An 18,519-nucleotide genomic window follows, 5' to 3' on the forward strand; every position below is an offset into this window, starting at 1 on the left:
CTTATTATTTCCAGCAACAGGCATCTTTTATTAAGAAACTCAACTTGAAAAATCAAGAACCACCCACTGTGAAATGAATGAAGTGTATTCTCCAGAGAGCACAATGACTTTCTTCACCAGTGCTGTGCCTCAAAAGAATGGCAATACATCCCTGACTTGGCAAATGGGTCTTTGGAAAATAAATGATCTTTTTTTTTTCTTTCTTTCTTTTTTTTTTTCTCTTTCAGACAGATGAAATTGTTTGTTAAATTAAAGCAAAGTCTTAAGCAGTGAGAGGTTAATAAATAGTGAACAAACAGCAGACCTAATGGACCAGCACTAAAGGCAGAGTCCCTTCCTATCCGTCAGCGCCTCATTCTGAAGAAACCCAGCGAGTAAAAGCAGTAAAAAGGTGAACTTTCTTTTCAAACAACATTTAACTCTTAAAAAATGAAATATAGAAGTTAGTGAAAGGGTTTGCTGACTCCATCTCTGTTTCACCACCGTTTGCTGACACCATCTCTGTTTCACCATCGTTACGTCTTCGTAGCGAAGATTTTGGGACCTGCCAGACAGCTCTGCAGGATGCATTGGTTGTCTTGTACCATAGGGTTGGCCAACTGAAGTGGTCTTGAGGTGAGCATGACTGGGTGCAGCTAAGCCTGCCTCTATGCTTCCTTCCAGACCTGGACAGACTTTCTCCCTAATGTAGTTAGCAAGAGAATCAACCTAGACCTCATTAGCAGGATGCCCTGTGCTGAGTGAAGCTCCTGTGCTCACCACTGAGCAGGAGACTTCAGTGAGGGAAGATGGCCAGAAAACTTCACTGCAAGGCAGCAAACAGCATGAGCTCAAAGAATTCACCTTCTGTGCAAAGGGAGAGATCTGAAGGTGCCCCCTGCTCATCCTGCAAACAGGGATGAATAAACCTCCAGATCAACCAATGTCACAAAACACCGTGACAGAAAGTGAGGAAAGGTGATTTTTTTTATTTGGCATGGAAATAAATGGATGCATTGGTTTGCACTCTACAGTCCAGAAAGCTTGAATCTCTGGGTCCGGATGCCTCTTGCACAGTATCAAAGATCTGCACATTTGTCAGCTCTTAACACTTAAGAAACTTACAGTACATCTTGATTTTATCCAATTTGGTGCAAATTTAAATCTGCTAAGCTTTGCTGGCTGGACAGCAGAAATAAGGATGAACTGTTCAGAGGCAGCATGATGTAGCAGCTTCAAGTCACGCATCAGGAAACTTCTACAAAAAGACTTTTCCTTGCCATCTGTACAAATGAAGCTGTCGTGCCCATCCCCATGGGCTTCACTCCCTCCTGCAGCAGCAAGACAGGCTTTGCCCTTTTCCATCCTGCTCTGGAGGCAGAGCTTCCTATCAGCAGCAGTGCTGGGGCAGCTCACTCCTCCACAAGACACATCACCGAGTTCAGATTTGCATTTGGACTCACAGCAAAGAGAAACCTATTCTAAGATGTTCTCTTGGCCAAACTACAAAGCTGGGTTTTTTGTTTTGTTTTCTTCCTTTGTAATCCTAGCAAAGCATCGTCAAAGAAATACAAAGTTTATTTTGTTTGCAAAACTCGCTCATGAAAGCACAGTGCTTGCTGTAACAATGCAACGAGCTGTTCCAAGAAACACAGAAATCAGACAGAATACATACCTCCTCTACTGTATTTGAGCCTTCTCTCTATTTCCATGGAGATTGCAGCTGGAAGGATACTCTTTTTTTAATTTTACTGCATTTGATGAAGTTCTGTAAAGACTGAACCATTGAGTGCTGGATTTTTCTTCTTTTCTTCTTTTTTTTTTTTTTTTTTGCTACTGACATAACATCGTTATGTTGTTTGTAGGAATTATGGTTTTTATCTTCCTGTCAACAGAATATGCATGCAAATAGACTTAGATTATTTATAGAGCAACATCAAATTAAACTGCTTGTATAATGACTTAAAACTGGTTATCGCTATCCTGCATAATATCTGTTTAAACACACCACTTGCAACGAGCTTTCCTAATCAAAGGAGGAAACAAAAACACAATGTTGCTAATTTTATGCATGCTGTGCAGCTCTCAGCACTGCGGCCATGTGCAGTGCTGGAGGATGATGCTGTTTTTACCCACATGTGCTCCTCAGTTTCCATAGAGCTTTTTGGAGAGCAATGCGTCCAAAATTTTGGATAGACTGGATATAAGGGAATAGTTTTTTCACAGTTAGTAAAGCACTGGCACAGGTTCCCGGAGAGGTGGGGGTGCTCCATCCTTGGAGACACCCAATTTCAGGCTGGATGGGCTCTGAGCGCTGATGGAGCTGTGGGTGTCCCTGCTCAGTGCAGGGAGTTGGACCTGTTGGCCTTAAAGGTCCCTTCCAACTCCAATTCTATGATTCCATGCAAAGCTGGAAACATTCAGACGCATCCTCTTGCTCTTGCCATGCGTTACAGCAGGCTCTGGTCTCTCTTTGCACAGATGCCATTCCCCAATTGCACACTCACAGCAGTGAGCACAAGACCCCTCCCCATGCACACCTATGAGCCACGAACACCACGGGGCACAGGGAGCCCTGTGCAACCCATAGCCTGTGGTGCAGTGCTTTGTCCCAGGCCAGCAGAACCCCAGCCCAATTGCACATTAAAGCCTGAGCTAATCAGTTCCACACACCAATGCTCCCTTTGTCTTCCCAGCCTTCATGCATAATGGATTTCTTTCTCCAGGGCAGATCATTAGTGAGGACAGTATAAGTGTGTTTGTCATAACTCCATGAGAGCTCTTTCACAGCTATGGCAATGATCGTTTTGTTTGTTTCTCTTTGCAAGAACAAGCGTAGGTCCATCAACTTCATGAGTGATAGCACACGTGAAAGCACAGCTCAGATGTCCTCCCCTGCCAATCTGTGTGGGGAACACATGGCACACCCATAGCACAGCTGGGGAGGGACAAGGATCACAGAAGCACACAAAGGTTGAGGTTGGAAGGAACCTCGAAGCTCATCAACCTCCAACCCATGCTGTGGGCTGGCTGCTCCCCCCCAGCTCAGGCTGCCCCATTCAACCTGCTCTTGGGCACCTCCAGAAATGGGGCACCCACTGATCTCTTGGCACCCTCTGCCAAGGTCTCACCACCGTCTGAGTGAAGAATATCTCCCTAACATCTAACTTAAGCTGCTGCTGCACCCAGCACTGTCTCTCTGCACTGCACTCTGCACTGCTCCATTGGTTTGCAGCAGCTTCAGTGGCCCTGGAGCCCAGCATGAGGCTGCTTTCCACATTTTGCTCTTCCCTTCCTGGCTTAGTCTCATCTGCTCACATCAAATGAGTGAACTCCCTCCACCCCTTTCCTCACCCTCTCCTTGCCTTCCTGTCCATACACCTGCGACAAGAACAAGACAGTGTCCTTGCACCAGCGACAGAACTGCAATGGATGTCTGAGAAAAGGATCTACAGTAACAGTTCATACTGCATTTCCTTGACTGGAACAGGTGATGACCCCAGGAGATTATGGAAACATAGGATTTATTTCCAAAACCAAACCAACCAATCAAAATGATAAAAAGGAGCTGGCAGTGTGCGCAGGGGATGCAGATGGCTCAAGGAGAACCCACTCAGTGCTCACAGGGCAGATCGCATCACATCGGAGCATGGGAGAGTGTGACAGGAAATAAATTGGACCTTCATTCAACCATTTAGAAGTGGAAGGAGCTCCCTGGTGGAGGTTATTCAATTTGGTTAGGAAAAAAAAAAAAAAAGAAAAAAAGAAATGGAGGTGGATACATTTCTTCCTTCCTCTCTATTTTTACCTCTTAGACTCACTCTGATGGTGATGGAGGAGCCGGTGCCATGGGAAGAATCATTTTGGTGGCTCTGGTCCACACAGAAGCAGGAATTGCCCTGCATTTATATGAGCTGCTATTTTCCTGAATGCTTTAATGGTGCTAGGTTTGAAGTGTTGCCATTAACTCAGCGAGGAAAGTGCAAAGGATCAAATTCTTCCTTTTTATTTCTGCTGTTCATCATAACTAGCCCTGGTTCATGTCACTTATGCATTCACAGAATTGTGCCAGCTGTGGGATGGGTTTTCTCCCTTGCAATATGGTGCTATTGGCATTGGAAAGAGTGGGTGGCTGAGGAGGAGGAGCAAGGTCCTCCTGTTCTCCTCAGATCCTCTGCCTTCACTGCCCCATGTTGCTTCCATAAGGCACCATCCCTGATCTCAAAAATGATTGTGGAAGGAAAAAGCAGTGAAAAAATCAAATGAATCATCTTCATTCAAAAGGAAAGCAAGGCCAAGGAAACATGTATATACTTACAGCTCCTACACAAACTCCACTTTGCACTAACAAATGCCTATTTAAAAGGCAGCAGTCCTACCCTCAGAGCTCACTCTCTGCCCTCTCTTCCAGCAAATTTTGCTTTCTCCACATTTTCCAGCCAGATTATGGATTCTCTGAACTTTAAAAGTGATTAAGCAGCATGATACTGGCCAGCACGGAAAGCAGGAACTGTTCCGAGGGCATTTCTTAAGCTGTCAGAGTCCTTCTGAAAGGCACCTGAGAGCTGCAATCCTCTCAGATTGCCCCGGAGGTGACAGCATTTCTAATACCAGGGGTGCAGACCAGCAGGGCTTTTTGCAAACACATCACTACATTTTTCTGAAGGTGTAAGGTGCCTGGCTTGCACACGTGCATTGCAAATCTGCAGGGCAGGTGTCCTCTCTGCAACCACTCTGCAGCCAAGGAATCCCTTGAGGTGCATGCAAAGGATGCTGCTCGCTGTGTCCTGGAGGTAGTGCAGGTGACAACGCTGGCACAGGAACCCTCAGCCAAACAGCTCCATGGCATGGCCAGGGAAATCTCCCAGCACTGCCAGCCCTCTGTTTCCCTGAAACCATGGTAACCAGAGAATGGCTTTAAAAATAATTAAAATATTTTAATATATTATAAAATAATATATGAAAATGCTGCATTTCTGGCAGAGAAGATCAGGAGATCGTGGCTTCTGCAAGGTGTGAACATGCTGTCTTCCTGCATCCCTGATTAAACTGGGGCTATGCTCAGCATCTGCCCAAACACATAATGGAAATTCATCACGAAGAGCACTGTAAAATGAAGCAGGAGAGGAAATGTCTGCACACATTTGAGCTGAGCAGAACAGAGCTGACACCAACCCTGCCTGGTGGCTGTGTGGCAGAGGGGATGTGCATGGCATGGCACGGTCACAGCAAGGTCACAGCACAGCAGGCACAGGTGGCACAGAACTAGGGGTCATCATGGGACTCCTATAGCCTCTGCCAAACACAACCAGAGCAACCCAGTGCTGCCAGCATGAAAGAAGGGGAAAAAAAGAAGTCAAAGAGGGACAGGAAAGCCCAACCAGAGAGAAACTCAAGCTCTGTTCTGTCCTTCCCATTTGACAGCTTTCCCATCCTGACTGAAGCACAACGTTGGTAAACAGTATTTCGTGTCCTCACTTTCCTCTGACATGTTGACGTGCAATTCCTCATCCTTTTTTATTATGCATCCTGAGCACAGCACCCAGAGCCTTCCTGCAGTCACAGCTGACAGCCTGGAGTTCTCCCCCATCGCAGCTAAGGCGTTAATAAAAGCTGTTTTGCTCGCGTTGGTGAGGCTGAATCTGAGCTTAATGGATTTTTCCGCTACAAGAAAGTAAGAAAAGAATTAAAACAGTATTCTGGAATGGCTTAAATCTTAAAGTCACACGGTGATAAGCCAAAGGGAGAAGAAAGTTTTTCTAAAACGTGTCCGGGCTTCAGAGGACAACTTCAGAAAGAAACATTTTGGAAATGGGGAAATGCCAGGAGGGCGTTTTCCCCAACAGCAGGCTCTTGTTGGAGGACCTGAAAATTGTACTTAAACACTGAATTGCTCCATTGTTAGAAGCACTTAAAACATAAAACCTACCAGAAACACGTTTCCCTGTGCGGGTTGTGGGAGCGAGCGCAGCTTTTAGATCCGTTGTTATGCAAATCTGCCTCGAGTTTCAAGCTAGGTTAACATCTATTCTCCAGGCAATTAAAATAGGAGTCGCTAAAGTGGTTCTTGCACCGAGGTTAACTTCCTACAGATGTCAAGCGGTGGGTTTGCATTCTAAAATGATGGGAGGAGCCCCGCTCCCCTCTGCCAGAGATGGAAGGTCGCTGGAAGGGTATCGGTGTCGGTACTGGAGCCTGAGGGTTGCAGTTCAGCCCTGACCGCCCCTCAAAGCCAGGCTGAAAATCCCAGTTTGCAGCTCCTTGCTGATCCCATGCAGTTCAAGGAAAATTGCTAGAAAAGCTCAAGCAACAAACACATCTCCCGTTGTGCCCAGCCAAGCGAACAACCGAGCTGGCAAGCACCTGAGTGCCCCAGGGGTGTGGGAGAAGCAGGAGAGCTGCATTTCCTGCACCTCGGTAATTTGGGCTGGGTTTTCCAACAGGCAGAGCACTGCTGCTCTGTTCTTGCATGAGAGGGTCCCAGCTGCAGACGCTCAGCAGGATCAGTGCAGGGACTTGGGTACTCTAAGGGTGGGCTGAGGGCTGGTTCAGGATGCAGAGCACAGAGGGACAGCAGGGGGGGTAATGGGGGTTAATGGCTGTGCAGTTAGAAATCACATTCTTTCAGCCCACGTAGAGGGCTAGTTTCCAAGAGAGCCATTATCTTGGCTCTGGTGTGTGGATATCAGAGCTCCTATGCCCGTTTTATTGGTTAAGTACATGGTTTTATGGCTGTTTATAGGAGTACTCCTGCATACAGAGCAGCAGGGGGGACTGCTGCCTGGGAAGCACTGAGCTAGCATCGATGGCTGTGTGAGCATCCCAACCTGGCCAAGGCTTTTGGATTGGGTGAGCACATGCAGAAGGCTGCCTTAATTTCCAGGTCACGATCCCTGTAAAAACAGTTCCAACCACTTTCTCTTGCTGATGGAAACATTAACAGGGAGCAGGGAGGCAGAGGGAGGCTCACAGCCAGCCACAAGCTTGGAACCAGAGCCCTTTCGGAGGCCTCTGCTCTAAAAGAAAAAAAAATGGATGCAGCCCATGACAGCCCACATTTGCACTTGTCCCCTCTCACAGCATCCATGCTGAATTGCACAGCCCCATTACTCAGCTGTGTTGCATGTGATGCATTCCCTACATCTGGCACAGCAGGGAAAGCAGCTCTTGCTCCTTCCTTGCTGAAGGTTGGGGATGTGAGGGCCCTGGCAGCACCCACACATGTGCCTACTGAGTCCAGCACATGCCACAACAAGTACAGCACGTGGGGCAAACAGAATGTGTAAAACTGAATGCACTTCTCTCCAACAGGTTTGGAGTTGTCTGAGCACCACCGTGGGACATAAGGAACTGCTGCTGGGAGACCTCGAGCCATCCACATCCCTCACCTCCTTCCCTCTGAAATGAGTGAAATAGCATCAGCATCCTCTGGGAGCCATTGAGGCAGGCAGGGTTAGATCCTCCACTTTGCAGAGGTGGTAGAAAAGCAGCACCTCAGCTGCCAGCTCAAAACTTCCACCTTCTTTCCACAGGGCTGAAAGTGAAATTCTCATCATTCATCCATCAGATGAGACATCCGCACTATTTCATTCTGTCTCATGGGAAACCTGCTTTTGAGATAAAGATAGGCTGGCTGCAGAGATTTTATTTTCCTTTATGTAAATATATGTGTAAAAGGGGAAAAAAAAAAAAAAAGAAACAAACCTGAGGTATATTGCAAATCATTTTCCAGGCTGGTGCATTGCTGTGTGCACAGAAAGTGACTGTGGAGGTGGGTGACTCAAGCTCATATTCAGACACACTTTTGCTGGGACTTTTTATTATTATCATTTCTAATCAAACCAAAATAAAATACCAGAGCTCAGGCTGCTTTGCAGAGCTCTGTGTCCTACTTCTTCCTGAAGAGAAGGCTGAACAGCCATAAAGCAGTCACTGTACATCCTGAGCTTCTCAATGAAAGGCCAATGTCTCACCCTACAAACATTGCAGCCTATGAGCTGTGGGAAGCCTGTATGAACCCCAGCAGCTGTCAGGGTGAGCAGAATAAGGACATGAGAGCAGGAGGGTCCCTGCAGCTGGGCATCCTGTCCCCAGCCCTGTCACCCCCAGGGCAGGTGGGTCGTGGCACTGCAGCTCATGCGTGAGCTGCAGAGCTGATGCTGCCCTGGGTTGCACATAGCAGCTGGGCTCTCACAGCCAGGCTTTGGAGCATGGCACCATCTGCTGCACAGCACCCAGGTGCCAGCTAAGAGCTTGGCCTGGGCTGAAGGACACCAGGTGACATCCAGGAGCTCTCTGCTCCTCACCCTGTGCAGTTTCCTTCCCAGATAGCATCTCAGCAGGACACCTGTGTGCTCCACAGCCAGGTGGAAGCCCACAGGCACCTGGACTTCAATGGCAATGAGCTCAAAATGCCTCGCAGTGCATTCAGCAAAAGCAGTAAGGAGATCAAAATTCCTCAGTCAGTACATATTGACAGCTACGGAGAGGCTGTGGGAGGTGGCACATGGAATGCTGCAGCTGCACAGGCAGCTCTTTGCCCATTTCTGCAGTGTCAGAGCACAGGGCGTGCAGCCCCGCAGCCTCCCCAGCTCACGTGTGCAGCAGTGGGTCCTCAGCTCACAGCATCCCCTGCACAGCCCACACAGCAGGTCTGGGAGGAGAAAAATGGAAATGAGTGGGAGAACACAATGGGCAATGGTCGTGCTTTTACTTCACACTGAGGTTTGTCAAGGAAAATGCTTGGGTGTTTAACTTCCCACCTTTCAAGCCTGATTTTGGCCCCTTGGTACGGTGTGAAACTGTTATGGAGACTGGAGCAGCATTGCTTTAATGGCACTTTTGCATCCCTAGAGGATGCCCTTTAGCTCTGATGTTAGAAATCTGTTACAGGATGATGCCAGGATCACGAGAAAACAGCTAACAGAGCTGTGTGTGATTTGCAGTGCATTAATACAGCCTGCAGAAACACCAACCAATGATTGTAATTAGCATATGACTAATTCATTGGGCTATTTTGGTTTCTATTTCATCTACAAAAAGTCTCCTGACCATCTCTCATCTGCATATTACAAACTGGCATGCAGATCCCTTGATTTTCTGGTCTAGCCTCCCTGGCAGTTGCTATGAACAGCTCACATTGCAGAGCATGCATAAGCCACGAGTGAGCTCAGCTAAATCCTGTTTCAGTTTGCCCTCCTCCCCTCCTGAGCCCTCACACACCCAGCAAATAACAGCCCATGACCAAACAGCAGAAGGCCTGGATCTCCTCACTGGGGAGATGCAATGTTCTAGAGGAAGAATCAGATCCAAGCTCCAGGTTTCTGTGTAGCAGCTGCCTCTGTGAAGAGCCCAGGTGTGGGACCAGCATGGCTGGGCAGAGCAGAGAGGTGCAATGCTCCATTTGGAGTGCTGAGCCTTTCAGGACTTACCTACTCCTCATCTGACAGTCACATTGGTTTTGCAATAAATCATACAGCCCTAATGACTGTCAAACCACTTAACCATGGAAAATTGCTTTAACGCTACCTCGGCGCATTAATGAATGATCCTTTAATTAATTCAAATTATTGAGCATTGGTCTTGCTTCCCTGCTAGGCTAGAATGACTTCGTGCCAAATTCAAACAGGAGAGCTGCATTTAAACTCTCTCTGCAGTCACTATGGGTGTGAGCTGCACAGCTCTCCTTTGGGCCAGCAGCAGCCACAGCTTATTTGCTGCAGTAAGGGAGCATGAGGCTGGAAAAAGGAGGCCTTCAACCTTGAATCTCCTTTGAACAGATCCAAGGAACAAAAGCTTTCCCCCAGCCTTGCAGTCATGCTGCTCCTGCAGGCATTGGAGCCTCAGGCACAGAGCAACACAGCCTCTGCAGCAACACCACTGTGCACTGGGATTCCCCAGAGTAGCTGGTAAAAGTCTGAACAGCTCTTAGATCTTCTCACGAAAGTACTAGACTAGGTTATTGATTCAGTGCTAATAACATTCGCTTTGATTGTTTATGAAGAGGATTCTAACCTTAGCAAATCTCTTGATACAGGAGCAAACCCAGTGGGCCTCACCCCATGGGCCAGTAAGCCAGTGACACCGACCAAGCAACAGTCAGAAACAACAGGGTTCTGAAAATAGCAGGAATCCAGCTCCAAAGGAGGGACAACCGGCTGCACACAGGAAAGAGCTGAGATGGCATGTTTTCTACTCCATAGTGAAGACAACGTCCAAAGCCTGGAAGCTGAGTGTGGGTGCAATCTGCCTTTAAATGAGCAGCAGTTTCCAGCTTGGTGGGAGAAAAAATGCTGAAGACTTTAAACAGGAAAGGCTTTAAAATGAGATCTGAATGGCAAGATGTTGCTTGCATCTAGGGAAATCAGGGATCCTGCAAGTGCAGGACAGCATGGGATCTAATGCATACCAGAGAGGAGCAGTTCGTAGCAGATGGGTGGGAGGAAACCAAGTGTCACTATAAACTCCCGAATGAGTCAAAAAGAGAGGCAAAATGAGCAAGGAAGGGTCGAGGATCTCTGGAGCTCAAATTTTCCATCTCACATTCTGTCTGATGCACTGGGAGGTCATCAGAGACCTCATCACTGCAGCAGAAGAAAGCTCGGGTGCATCCATTGCTGCCCCACAGCTATCCTGGGGAAGGCAATTTTCTGCAAAACAGATGGATTTCCAAAAGCAGTGGATAATATCTCTAATCCACAGCCAGGAGGAATCACAACATTGATTTTAATGGAAGCAGAATTAGGTAAACTCCAGCTACTAAGCAAAATATTCCCCAGCGATCACTATGAAACAAAGCTCTCTGGCACCAGCCTACAGCCCATTGTTAGCCATTTCTACGTAGGAGTTTATTAAAATGGCAAAAGCCCTACAAGGGGGGAAGCTTTCTTTCCTTCTGATGCAGAGGGATAAACAAGGAGGTGAGAGCTGAAAAGACTCACCTCCAATGCCTGAGCCTAGTGGCAAAGCAGTGCTCCCAGCTCCATCCCTGCCTTAAGGCCAGGCTGGGGAAATACATGGCATGTTTTTGAAAAAGGGAAGAATCACTTCTTCCTAACAACAACTTCTGCCTCCTTTTTAAATGACTGGGATCAGGCGTGACTCTGAAGCAATATAGATGGAGGAGAAGTAAAAAACGCCACTAGCCCAAGGTGGTGAGGATTTGGAAGCTGTGTTAATTAGAAGCTTTTCCAAAGGAGAGTCAAAGGACTCTGCAAACAGATACTGATTTTAGTGAGCAGTGCTAAGTCCCACTGCTGGAGAGGCATCAGCACAATGTCCTCTGCTGGCATCTCCCATTACTACAGGGAATGGCTCCAGATGAGGCTGTGCTACACCAGCAGAGTACAAGCCAGTGATTCATCTGATTGATTTTGGAGGGTGAATACTGCTATATTAAAATGAATTATCTTGTAGCCAGCACTGGAAAAGGATTATCCCTTACATAATGTTCACTGCTCTTTGTGAGAGCCCAAAAGCAGCTGGGTCATCTGATCAAACCAAGATGGCCCATCGTCAATGGATCAGGGAGGAGGAATTGATTTTTCCTTCTTCTTACTGACAACGTGTAGTGCAGCAGCTTTATGCACTACACAACAGAGACCAAGGTTATTCGAGAGGATTTGAAAATAGCCCATATCTGAAATGGGTTGGCTGCTTATTTGTTTTCTCCCAGGCACAGGAAAGTGCAGAACAGAACAAGTCACTGTTAATGTGTTTGTTCTTTGATCACAGTTGTAGCCATCTCCTTTTCTGCTTTAGTCAGGGAAGTCCAGAATGTGGAAGTGATTTTGTTTATGAGCATCAGAATGGGCTCCTTTAAATGTTACATGTGTCCTCTTAGCAAGGGCCCAAGAAGGCAATTTAATAATTCAGAACTTATCCAGGGGACTGAGTGTTTTAGTTTATCCCCACGTGAACATTAACTCTGAGGAAATTCTTCCAGGTTAGTGCACTAACCAAGGAAACCAGGTCACATCCACCCAACAAGCACCGATTACCTGTGCCAGCAGAACTGTCTTCTCATCAGAGACTTGCTCACTCTGCACTTGTCCTAGACCATTATTTTTACTTTTCTGAGATGCAGTGTGAGGAATACTGCAGGGAGCAGACATCACTTCTTACAATTTGTACTGCATGAGTCTGTGAGTTAGAAACAAGGGCTGCAAACACCAAGATGTGACAGATGTATCGTCCCCTCACACAGCTCCTCATCCTCCACAGGTGTGCAGAAGGAAGAAACCTCCACTACCAAATACCGAAAGACTACAGATCCAGGAGCCCAAGAGCCCAACAGCTGCTGAGCACTGACCCCAAACCCTAGGGAAGAGCTCATCCTTGCCAGCAGCTTCTTCATGGAGTGACACACCAGTGATGAGTGGACCATCATTTTTGGCACAATAAACCCAAACACCTCCATGGAATCTTCCAGACTGCTGGAACCAAGTATACGTGGTCCAGGTAACAAACCTTGCAGCAGCAGAGCCAAGCCCTGGTGTGATTATGTGTAGCAGAAAGGCTGAGACGGTTACAGCGTTTGCCACCTCCTTTGGTGGTTGGGATGAGATGGCAGGTTTTGCTGCTCCACATCCCTTGGTACCCCATGCAGCATATCCAGCTCTGTGGGCTCAACTTATGGGTCTTAAGGGTTTACCTGTTTTAGCAGGCCTGATGATGATGATTTCACAGTTGAACCTGATGAACTTAGTGGTCTTTTCCAACATTATGATTCTATGATATGAATGATGCACGGAGACTCGGACCACAGGGGTAAGCTGAGGTCTGTCTTAAAGTTTAATGACTTTATGAAAATGGAACTTTCAATATTTCGAGGATCTCTCCCATTAAGCATCATCTCAGAGTTTGGTGACACTTTAAATGAAGCTGTGAAGAGAAGTGTTTGTTTTAGATGTAATTGGACAGCTGTTTTATTATGAGTTAATGAACTATGGTGATTAGAAAGAATTCAGTTTTAGCAAACCATCTATTAGCAATTAATCCTAACTAAAATCACAACTAAGCAAGTGCTAGGGAGCTTCCATGCCAACGACTGGAAGCAGAAGATGAAAAAGCAAAGCAACGAAGTGCAACAGGATGGGCAGTGCACCTCACCAGGATCCCTGCTCCTGGGAGGGCAGCTGTCCACCATCACCAAACCACGCCGTGAGCCCATGTTGCCACCCCACATTCACAGCAGCTCCTCTGACCCAAAGGCTTTTTGGCCCGATTCAGTCACCAGGGCTGCTCATACCCTCCACCTGCTCATGTGTCCTTGTGAGGGGCTAAGGAGAGGGGTGGGACAGCAATGACAGCAGAGTCAGAGGAAGAGACCTCTTCTTGGTTTGAGGACATATTTCAGACCTGTTCTCCCTCTGCCCCAGATCCCTTTGGCCAAGCCTGTGTGCACTAGAGGAATTGCACAGCCTGGGATGCTCTCTGACATAGGGTTGCATCCTTCCTGCCTGCAAAGACCACGCTGAGCAGCAGCAGCACCATGAGGAATGGATCCTGAGCTGTGCAATCTTCCACCCATCGCCCTCACACTTCCCAGCTCATAGGAGGTGTCTTTATTTTAGCTGAACCCAGTACCAAAGACCAGAGGCCACAGAAGGAAGCTGCTGGGGTTTCCACCGGAACTTCACAGCTCACATGGAGCAGTCTTTACTCTGAGAGAGTTGCAGGCGGAAAGATCCAAGGAGTAAAAGGAAGACAGGTACATATGGTATGTGTGCAAATCACTTCTCTCCCGCTGTTAAAGCAAACCTGTTCCTGATCATTGTGCCTTCACAGCAGCTGCCTCATGATCTTTCTCTGCTTCAGCCCTCCATTTAGCCTTCTTCTCTTCATTCACCCTCAGCAGTGTGTGATCCTTTTTAGCAGCCTTTGGAAAGAAATGGTGAAAACATTGCATGCATACATTTCCTACCACCAAAGTTCCCTTCGTTTGCACCACTTGCTTTGACACCCCACTCTCCTCTGATATTTCATGATGAAAGACATGAATGTGCTTCTTTATTTTACCAATTTCTCACCATTCTAAGCTTCTAAGTAGCAGAAAAATTACACCTCATGATGTTTACAGGTGCATGAGCAGGTAGGAAGAAGGTAGGACAGTGCACTTGCAACAAGAACGTGCCAATTTGGCTGCAGATCCTCCTTCCATACATGTGGCACAGGAGAAGAGAAGCATCACAGCCATGTGGCCATGGTGGCATGCTGGGCAGAACCACAGGAACCCATTACCCATGGCCACAGGGCAGAAGCAGGCTCTGCCAACACTATCTGAGCTACTCCACAACCTTTGGACTTGCTGAAACACCGTGATATGGAGGCACTGAGCACATGAGTTTATGGTGAAGTGTGCCAGAAGGAACATTCTAACAAGCAAATTGTGCTTCCCCCTGCCAACCTCTCCCCTGGAGAATGGGGCAAGAGAGATCCCATGCTAATATTGCTAATATGGACTTAATCTCAAAGCCTGTCAACTGGGTGCTTATTTAAAAAGAAAGCCCACGTAGAGCACCTGATAAGTGTGTTACCCAAAAAACATTACTCACTTCTTTGCCTGTGATGACCATGGCCAAGCAACCCAGCAAGGTCAGTGCAATCATGATGTAGCAAACTTTTATCCTCACAGTGTTCCTTGCTGCATCCAAAACCTCAGACCTGCAGAGGACAGAGCAGAGTTCCCATCCTGCAGCAGCATGTGGGAAATGAGATTGTGAGGAGCTGGGTGACGAATCCCCAAATCTTCCAACAGCTGCCTGTCTGTGCACCACGAAGTGGAAGGCTGAGCAGGAGCAGATGACCACCATCCATCCAGAGTCATCGTCCCAAGCAGCTTCTCACATCCACTGCTGAGAAATCTCCATCGCCTTCCACAAGTGACTCACAGCATTTATCTGACCACTCAAGCTTGCAAGAGACTGCAAGGCCTGAGTCATTCATGAAATCACATCCAGCTGTGGATTCCATTATGTCTGCAAAGGAAAGGCCAACCCCTAAGGACCCCACAAGGCAGGGGGCAATGGGACTCTGAAATGAAACACAACCCTGTAACAAAATACCTTGACAAAGGGGTCATTTAGAATCGTAGAATCGCAAGGTTGGAAACGACCAGCAAGATCATCTGTGGGTAAAACCACAGACCAGAAACCAGGAACTCTTTGCAGACGTCTTCCACCAGATCTGTGAATAACACTAACGTTCCTTTAATAAAAGCTAGCAAAACCTGTAAAAAACCAATGTGGATGACATTTTACCATGGTGACTCCTGAACTACAGAGCCACTTCCTTGCAAAAAACACTTCTGATGAATCTGAAATGGATGACAACAAAAATAAGCGAACCCAATTTACATCAGAGGCAAAACAAGAAGTTCATGCTCCCAACAGTTGGGATTCTTTTCGGACACCAGAAGCTGTAAGCATCATTGGCATGGCAGTCCACAAATACCAACCATGTGAGCAGCCTTCTGACTAAGAAGGCTGGGGTCTCAATCTGTATGCTCACCTCCAACAGTACCACTCAGCAAAATTAAATTAATATCAAAAGAAAAAAAGGTCTACTTACGTTATGTACTTGGGAATGTCCTCCTCCTTTTTAAAGCGTCCTGCCCACACCAACACCTTTTTGTCAAAATTTGTAGGCCTTCTTTCATTTTTGAATGCTTGAAGAGATTTTGCAAAAGAAAAGAGTGAGCAAAGCTTAAGAATTAAAAAAAAAAAAAAAAGAAGAAGCCATTGAATCAACAAGGCTGAAACGACTTCTAAGATCACCCAGTCCAATCCCACCCCACCATGCCCACACATCCCACAGTGCCACCTCCCCACGGTTCTTGGACTCCTCCAGGGATGGTGACCCCACCAGTCCCTGCGCAGCTGTGCCAACACCAATACAGTTAAGGGGGAAGGGGTCCTAAAGTTTAGAACAGCACTTTTCTATTCTTTGAGAGCCAAACATGCTTTCTAATGTCAATAAGAACCAGCAGCTGGGATGAGATGCTTTGTTATATTTAGAACTTACTCGTTTTTAAAAATAGTTTTCTTTATTTCAGGTAGGTTTTAAACTAAAAATCTCCCCAGTCTTCCCTGTTCTGAAGGGAAGAGATGTGGGGCTGCAAGCACCCACCCCACAGCATGCTGTCACCCTGCTTGCCTCCTGCTTTCCAACAGGGAATTCAGCAAACTGCCAGCAGCACCAGTAACTCCTCCACAGCATCTCTTTCAGAAAGGACTGATGGAGAGATGAGGTCTGTGAAAGTACAGCCTGGTGGGAGGCTGTCGTTCTCATGCAAGCTGGGTACCAGGTTGCTGTACTCTAATGATGATACATGACACCCCAGAAGAGTGCTGCAGCGATGTCATTAGCATGCTGTCACTGTGAGCATAATGAGAAAGGGACTCCAGCGCCTCTTGATGGAAACAAGAGCAATGACAGGCCACAGTGAGGCCACAGTCCCCTTTGGAAATAGGGGAAGCCAGCCCAAATGCTGGCTTTTGCCTTGTGCACCTGTATAGGCAACCACTGCTTGCACACCCAGGCAGGGTGCAAACAAGATGCTAGGTGATGGTGCCCTGTGATGTGGGACTGGTATTTAGAAGCATGCTGTGGGTGACCAAGCCATGCAGGAAGGGATGGACAGAAAGATGCATGGTCTGAGTATCCCATACCGTCTGGCTGCTGCTGAGAGCACAGAGCATCTCTCCCTGCCTGCACTGAGATGGTGAAATCACATTGATTGCCTTTGTTCCACACCTGCTCATGCACACCAGGGGTGATAAAAGGCTGAACAATTCCAGGTATAAATCTTGGCATCCTTACAGTGCAGGTAAATTTAATCTATTTCTTCTCCTACTTTTTTTTTTTTTTTTTCCAACAGTGCCAGGGAGACCAGAGGTGAATCTGAAATATCAATGAGTCTGAATTTGATCAGCAGATGGGCAGATTGCTAAAAGGACAGGTTTCAATCCCAAGGAGATACGGGTAAAGTAAAGTCCCATGCTGCAGACCAGTGGCAGCACTGGCAGCCCCACAGTCTGTACTCACCAGGGCGAGGAATTTGGTGCAGAAACCTCATCTGCAGTGGGCACCAAGCAGCTCCTTGGTGGGAAGACCAGCCTGGAAGGATGTGCAACCACGGTTAGGAACATCATTATCATTGGAAGGAGCAACAAACAAATCCACTGCCTGGAAGTCGCTGCACTGAGGCATTGCAGTGTCCCCTTCTGAACTGGCACATCGCTGGTTTCCAGAGTGCTCTGGGTGGGGATGGATGGGATGTGGTAGCACTGTACCTGTGGGAATGGGGATTGCACCACCCACCTACAGAAAGCTGGCAGCAAGCTGCAAGGAGGAACTTTCACTTTCTTTTTTAGCTAACAGATTCTCGGACATAAGGCATCACTTTGTGTTTGCCACCACAGCAGCAGAACTATTTAATACACAGAAAAAAAACCTTTCTCCCTCTACTTGGAACTCTCAATTGTCTCCGTATCCCCAAAACCATCCATAGCACCAACACAGCAATGCAACAGCACAGAACGGGGATCATTTCCCAGCTGTTCCCTGCACAAACCCTTCTCCCCCCATTCTGCAGCACAAAACAGCGACCAAAGAACTTCCACCCACCTGGAGCAGCTGTCTGCAGCACTGCACCCTGCGCAACCCTGGCTCTGTTCCCGACACCTCTGGCACAGCACAGCAGTGGTGGAACAGCATGGAGGTCCCAGGGGTGTAGGTGAGCCCCCCACCTGCACCACGCCACTGGACCACGGCCCAAAATCCTCCCCAGCATCCTGGTGGACCGTCTCGGAAGGCTGACCCTGGGCTTACAAAACTATCACTTCCTGTGAGAAGGGAGGAACACCCTTTCACACATTGGCTGCTGACAGTTTGATTCTGCGTCACAACATTCTCTGTTTGCCAAAATGACACACCTCCCGTGCTGCATGGCAGCTCATGCCCTACGCAGGCACTCCACAAGGCTCCTGCTCTGAGTACTGGTGCAGGTTGACATTATTTTTCTCCCTCCTCGTTATAATAGGACTAAAATAGGACTGCATGCTATGCTTTCCCCAAAGATAAGCTTTGTGACTGTTAATTATCACAGTCAGAGTTTATAATTGTTCGCAGCTTAAAAAATAACCTTGCAAATCAGTCCTGTTAAACAACCTTTGGGAAGAGGAAAGGTTTCCTTGCTATCAGAATAAACGTGGTGTGGTGAAAGGAAACCAAACTTGATGTTGCATAGAATTGTTGGAGTTAAAAGGGACCCTGAAAGGCCATCTGGTCCAACTCCCTGCACTGAGCAGGGATACCCACAGCTCCATCAGTGCTCAGAGCCCATCCAGCCTGACCTTGGGTGTCTGCAGGGATGGGGCACCCACTGCCTCTTTGAGCAACCTGTGCCTCACCACCCTTATTGGAAAAAAACTTCTTCCTTATATCCAATCTAAATCTCCCCTCTTTTACTTTGAAACTATTTTCCCTTGTCCAGTCACTACAGACCCTGCTACAGAGTCTGTCCCCTCTTTCCTTACG

The 18,519-nt window shown here is 47.4% G+C and overlaps 1 protein-coding gene across 3 annotated transcripts; it reads right to left on the reverse strand.

Annotated features, from left to right (window-relative positions):
- Nucleotides 1–1,776: 1,776 nt before the first annotated feature.
- Nucleotides 1,777–18,066, reverse strand: LOC128075999 (protein FAM162B-like). 3 transcript variants are annotated; one of them, XR_008204190.1, is made up of 7 exons: nucleotides 17,608–18,066; nucleotides 17,026–17,097; nucleotides 15,550–15,646; nucleotides 14,535–14,643; nucleotides 13,741–13,858; nucleotides 5,909–12,861; nucleotides 1,777–5,643 (listed from the first exon to the last, which is right to left on the reverse strand). XR_008204190.1 is itself a non-coding variant. In XM_052673241.1 (6 exons), exons 1-5 carry the CDS (start codon nucleotides 17,771–17,773, stop codon nucleotides 13,751–13,753), a joined length of 552 nt encoding a protein of 183 aa, XP_052529201.1. In that variant the 5' UTR covers nucleotides 17,774–17,829; the 3' UTR covers nucleotides 12,749–12,861; nucleotides 13,741–13,750. The 3 variants fall into 3 exon arrangements, 1 of the variants encoding a protein (XP_052529201.1); XR_008204191.1 differs by lacking the exon at nucleotides 1,777–5,643 and having other exon boundaries at nucleotides 12,749–12,861; nucleotides 14,535–14,671; nucleotides 17,608–17,843; XM_052673241.1 differs by lacking the exon at nucleotides 1,777–5,643 and having other exon boundaries at nucleotides 12,749–12,861; nucleotides 17,608–17,829.
- Between the last annotated feature and the right edge of the window lie 453 nt (nucleotides 18,067–18,519).

This window comes from Tympanuchus pallidicinctus, unplaced genomic scaffold, assembly GCF_026119805.1.
Source record: "Tympanuchus pallidicinctus isolate F22 unplaced genomic scaffold, pur_lepc_1.0 scaffold13, whole genome shotgun sequence".
NCBI lineage: Eukaryota > Metazoa > Chordata > Aves > Galliformes > Phasianidae > Tympanuchus > Tympanuchus pallidicinctus.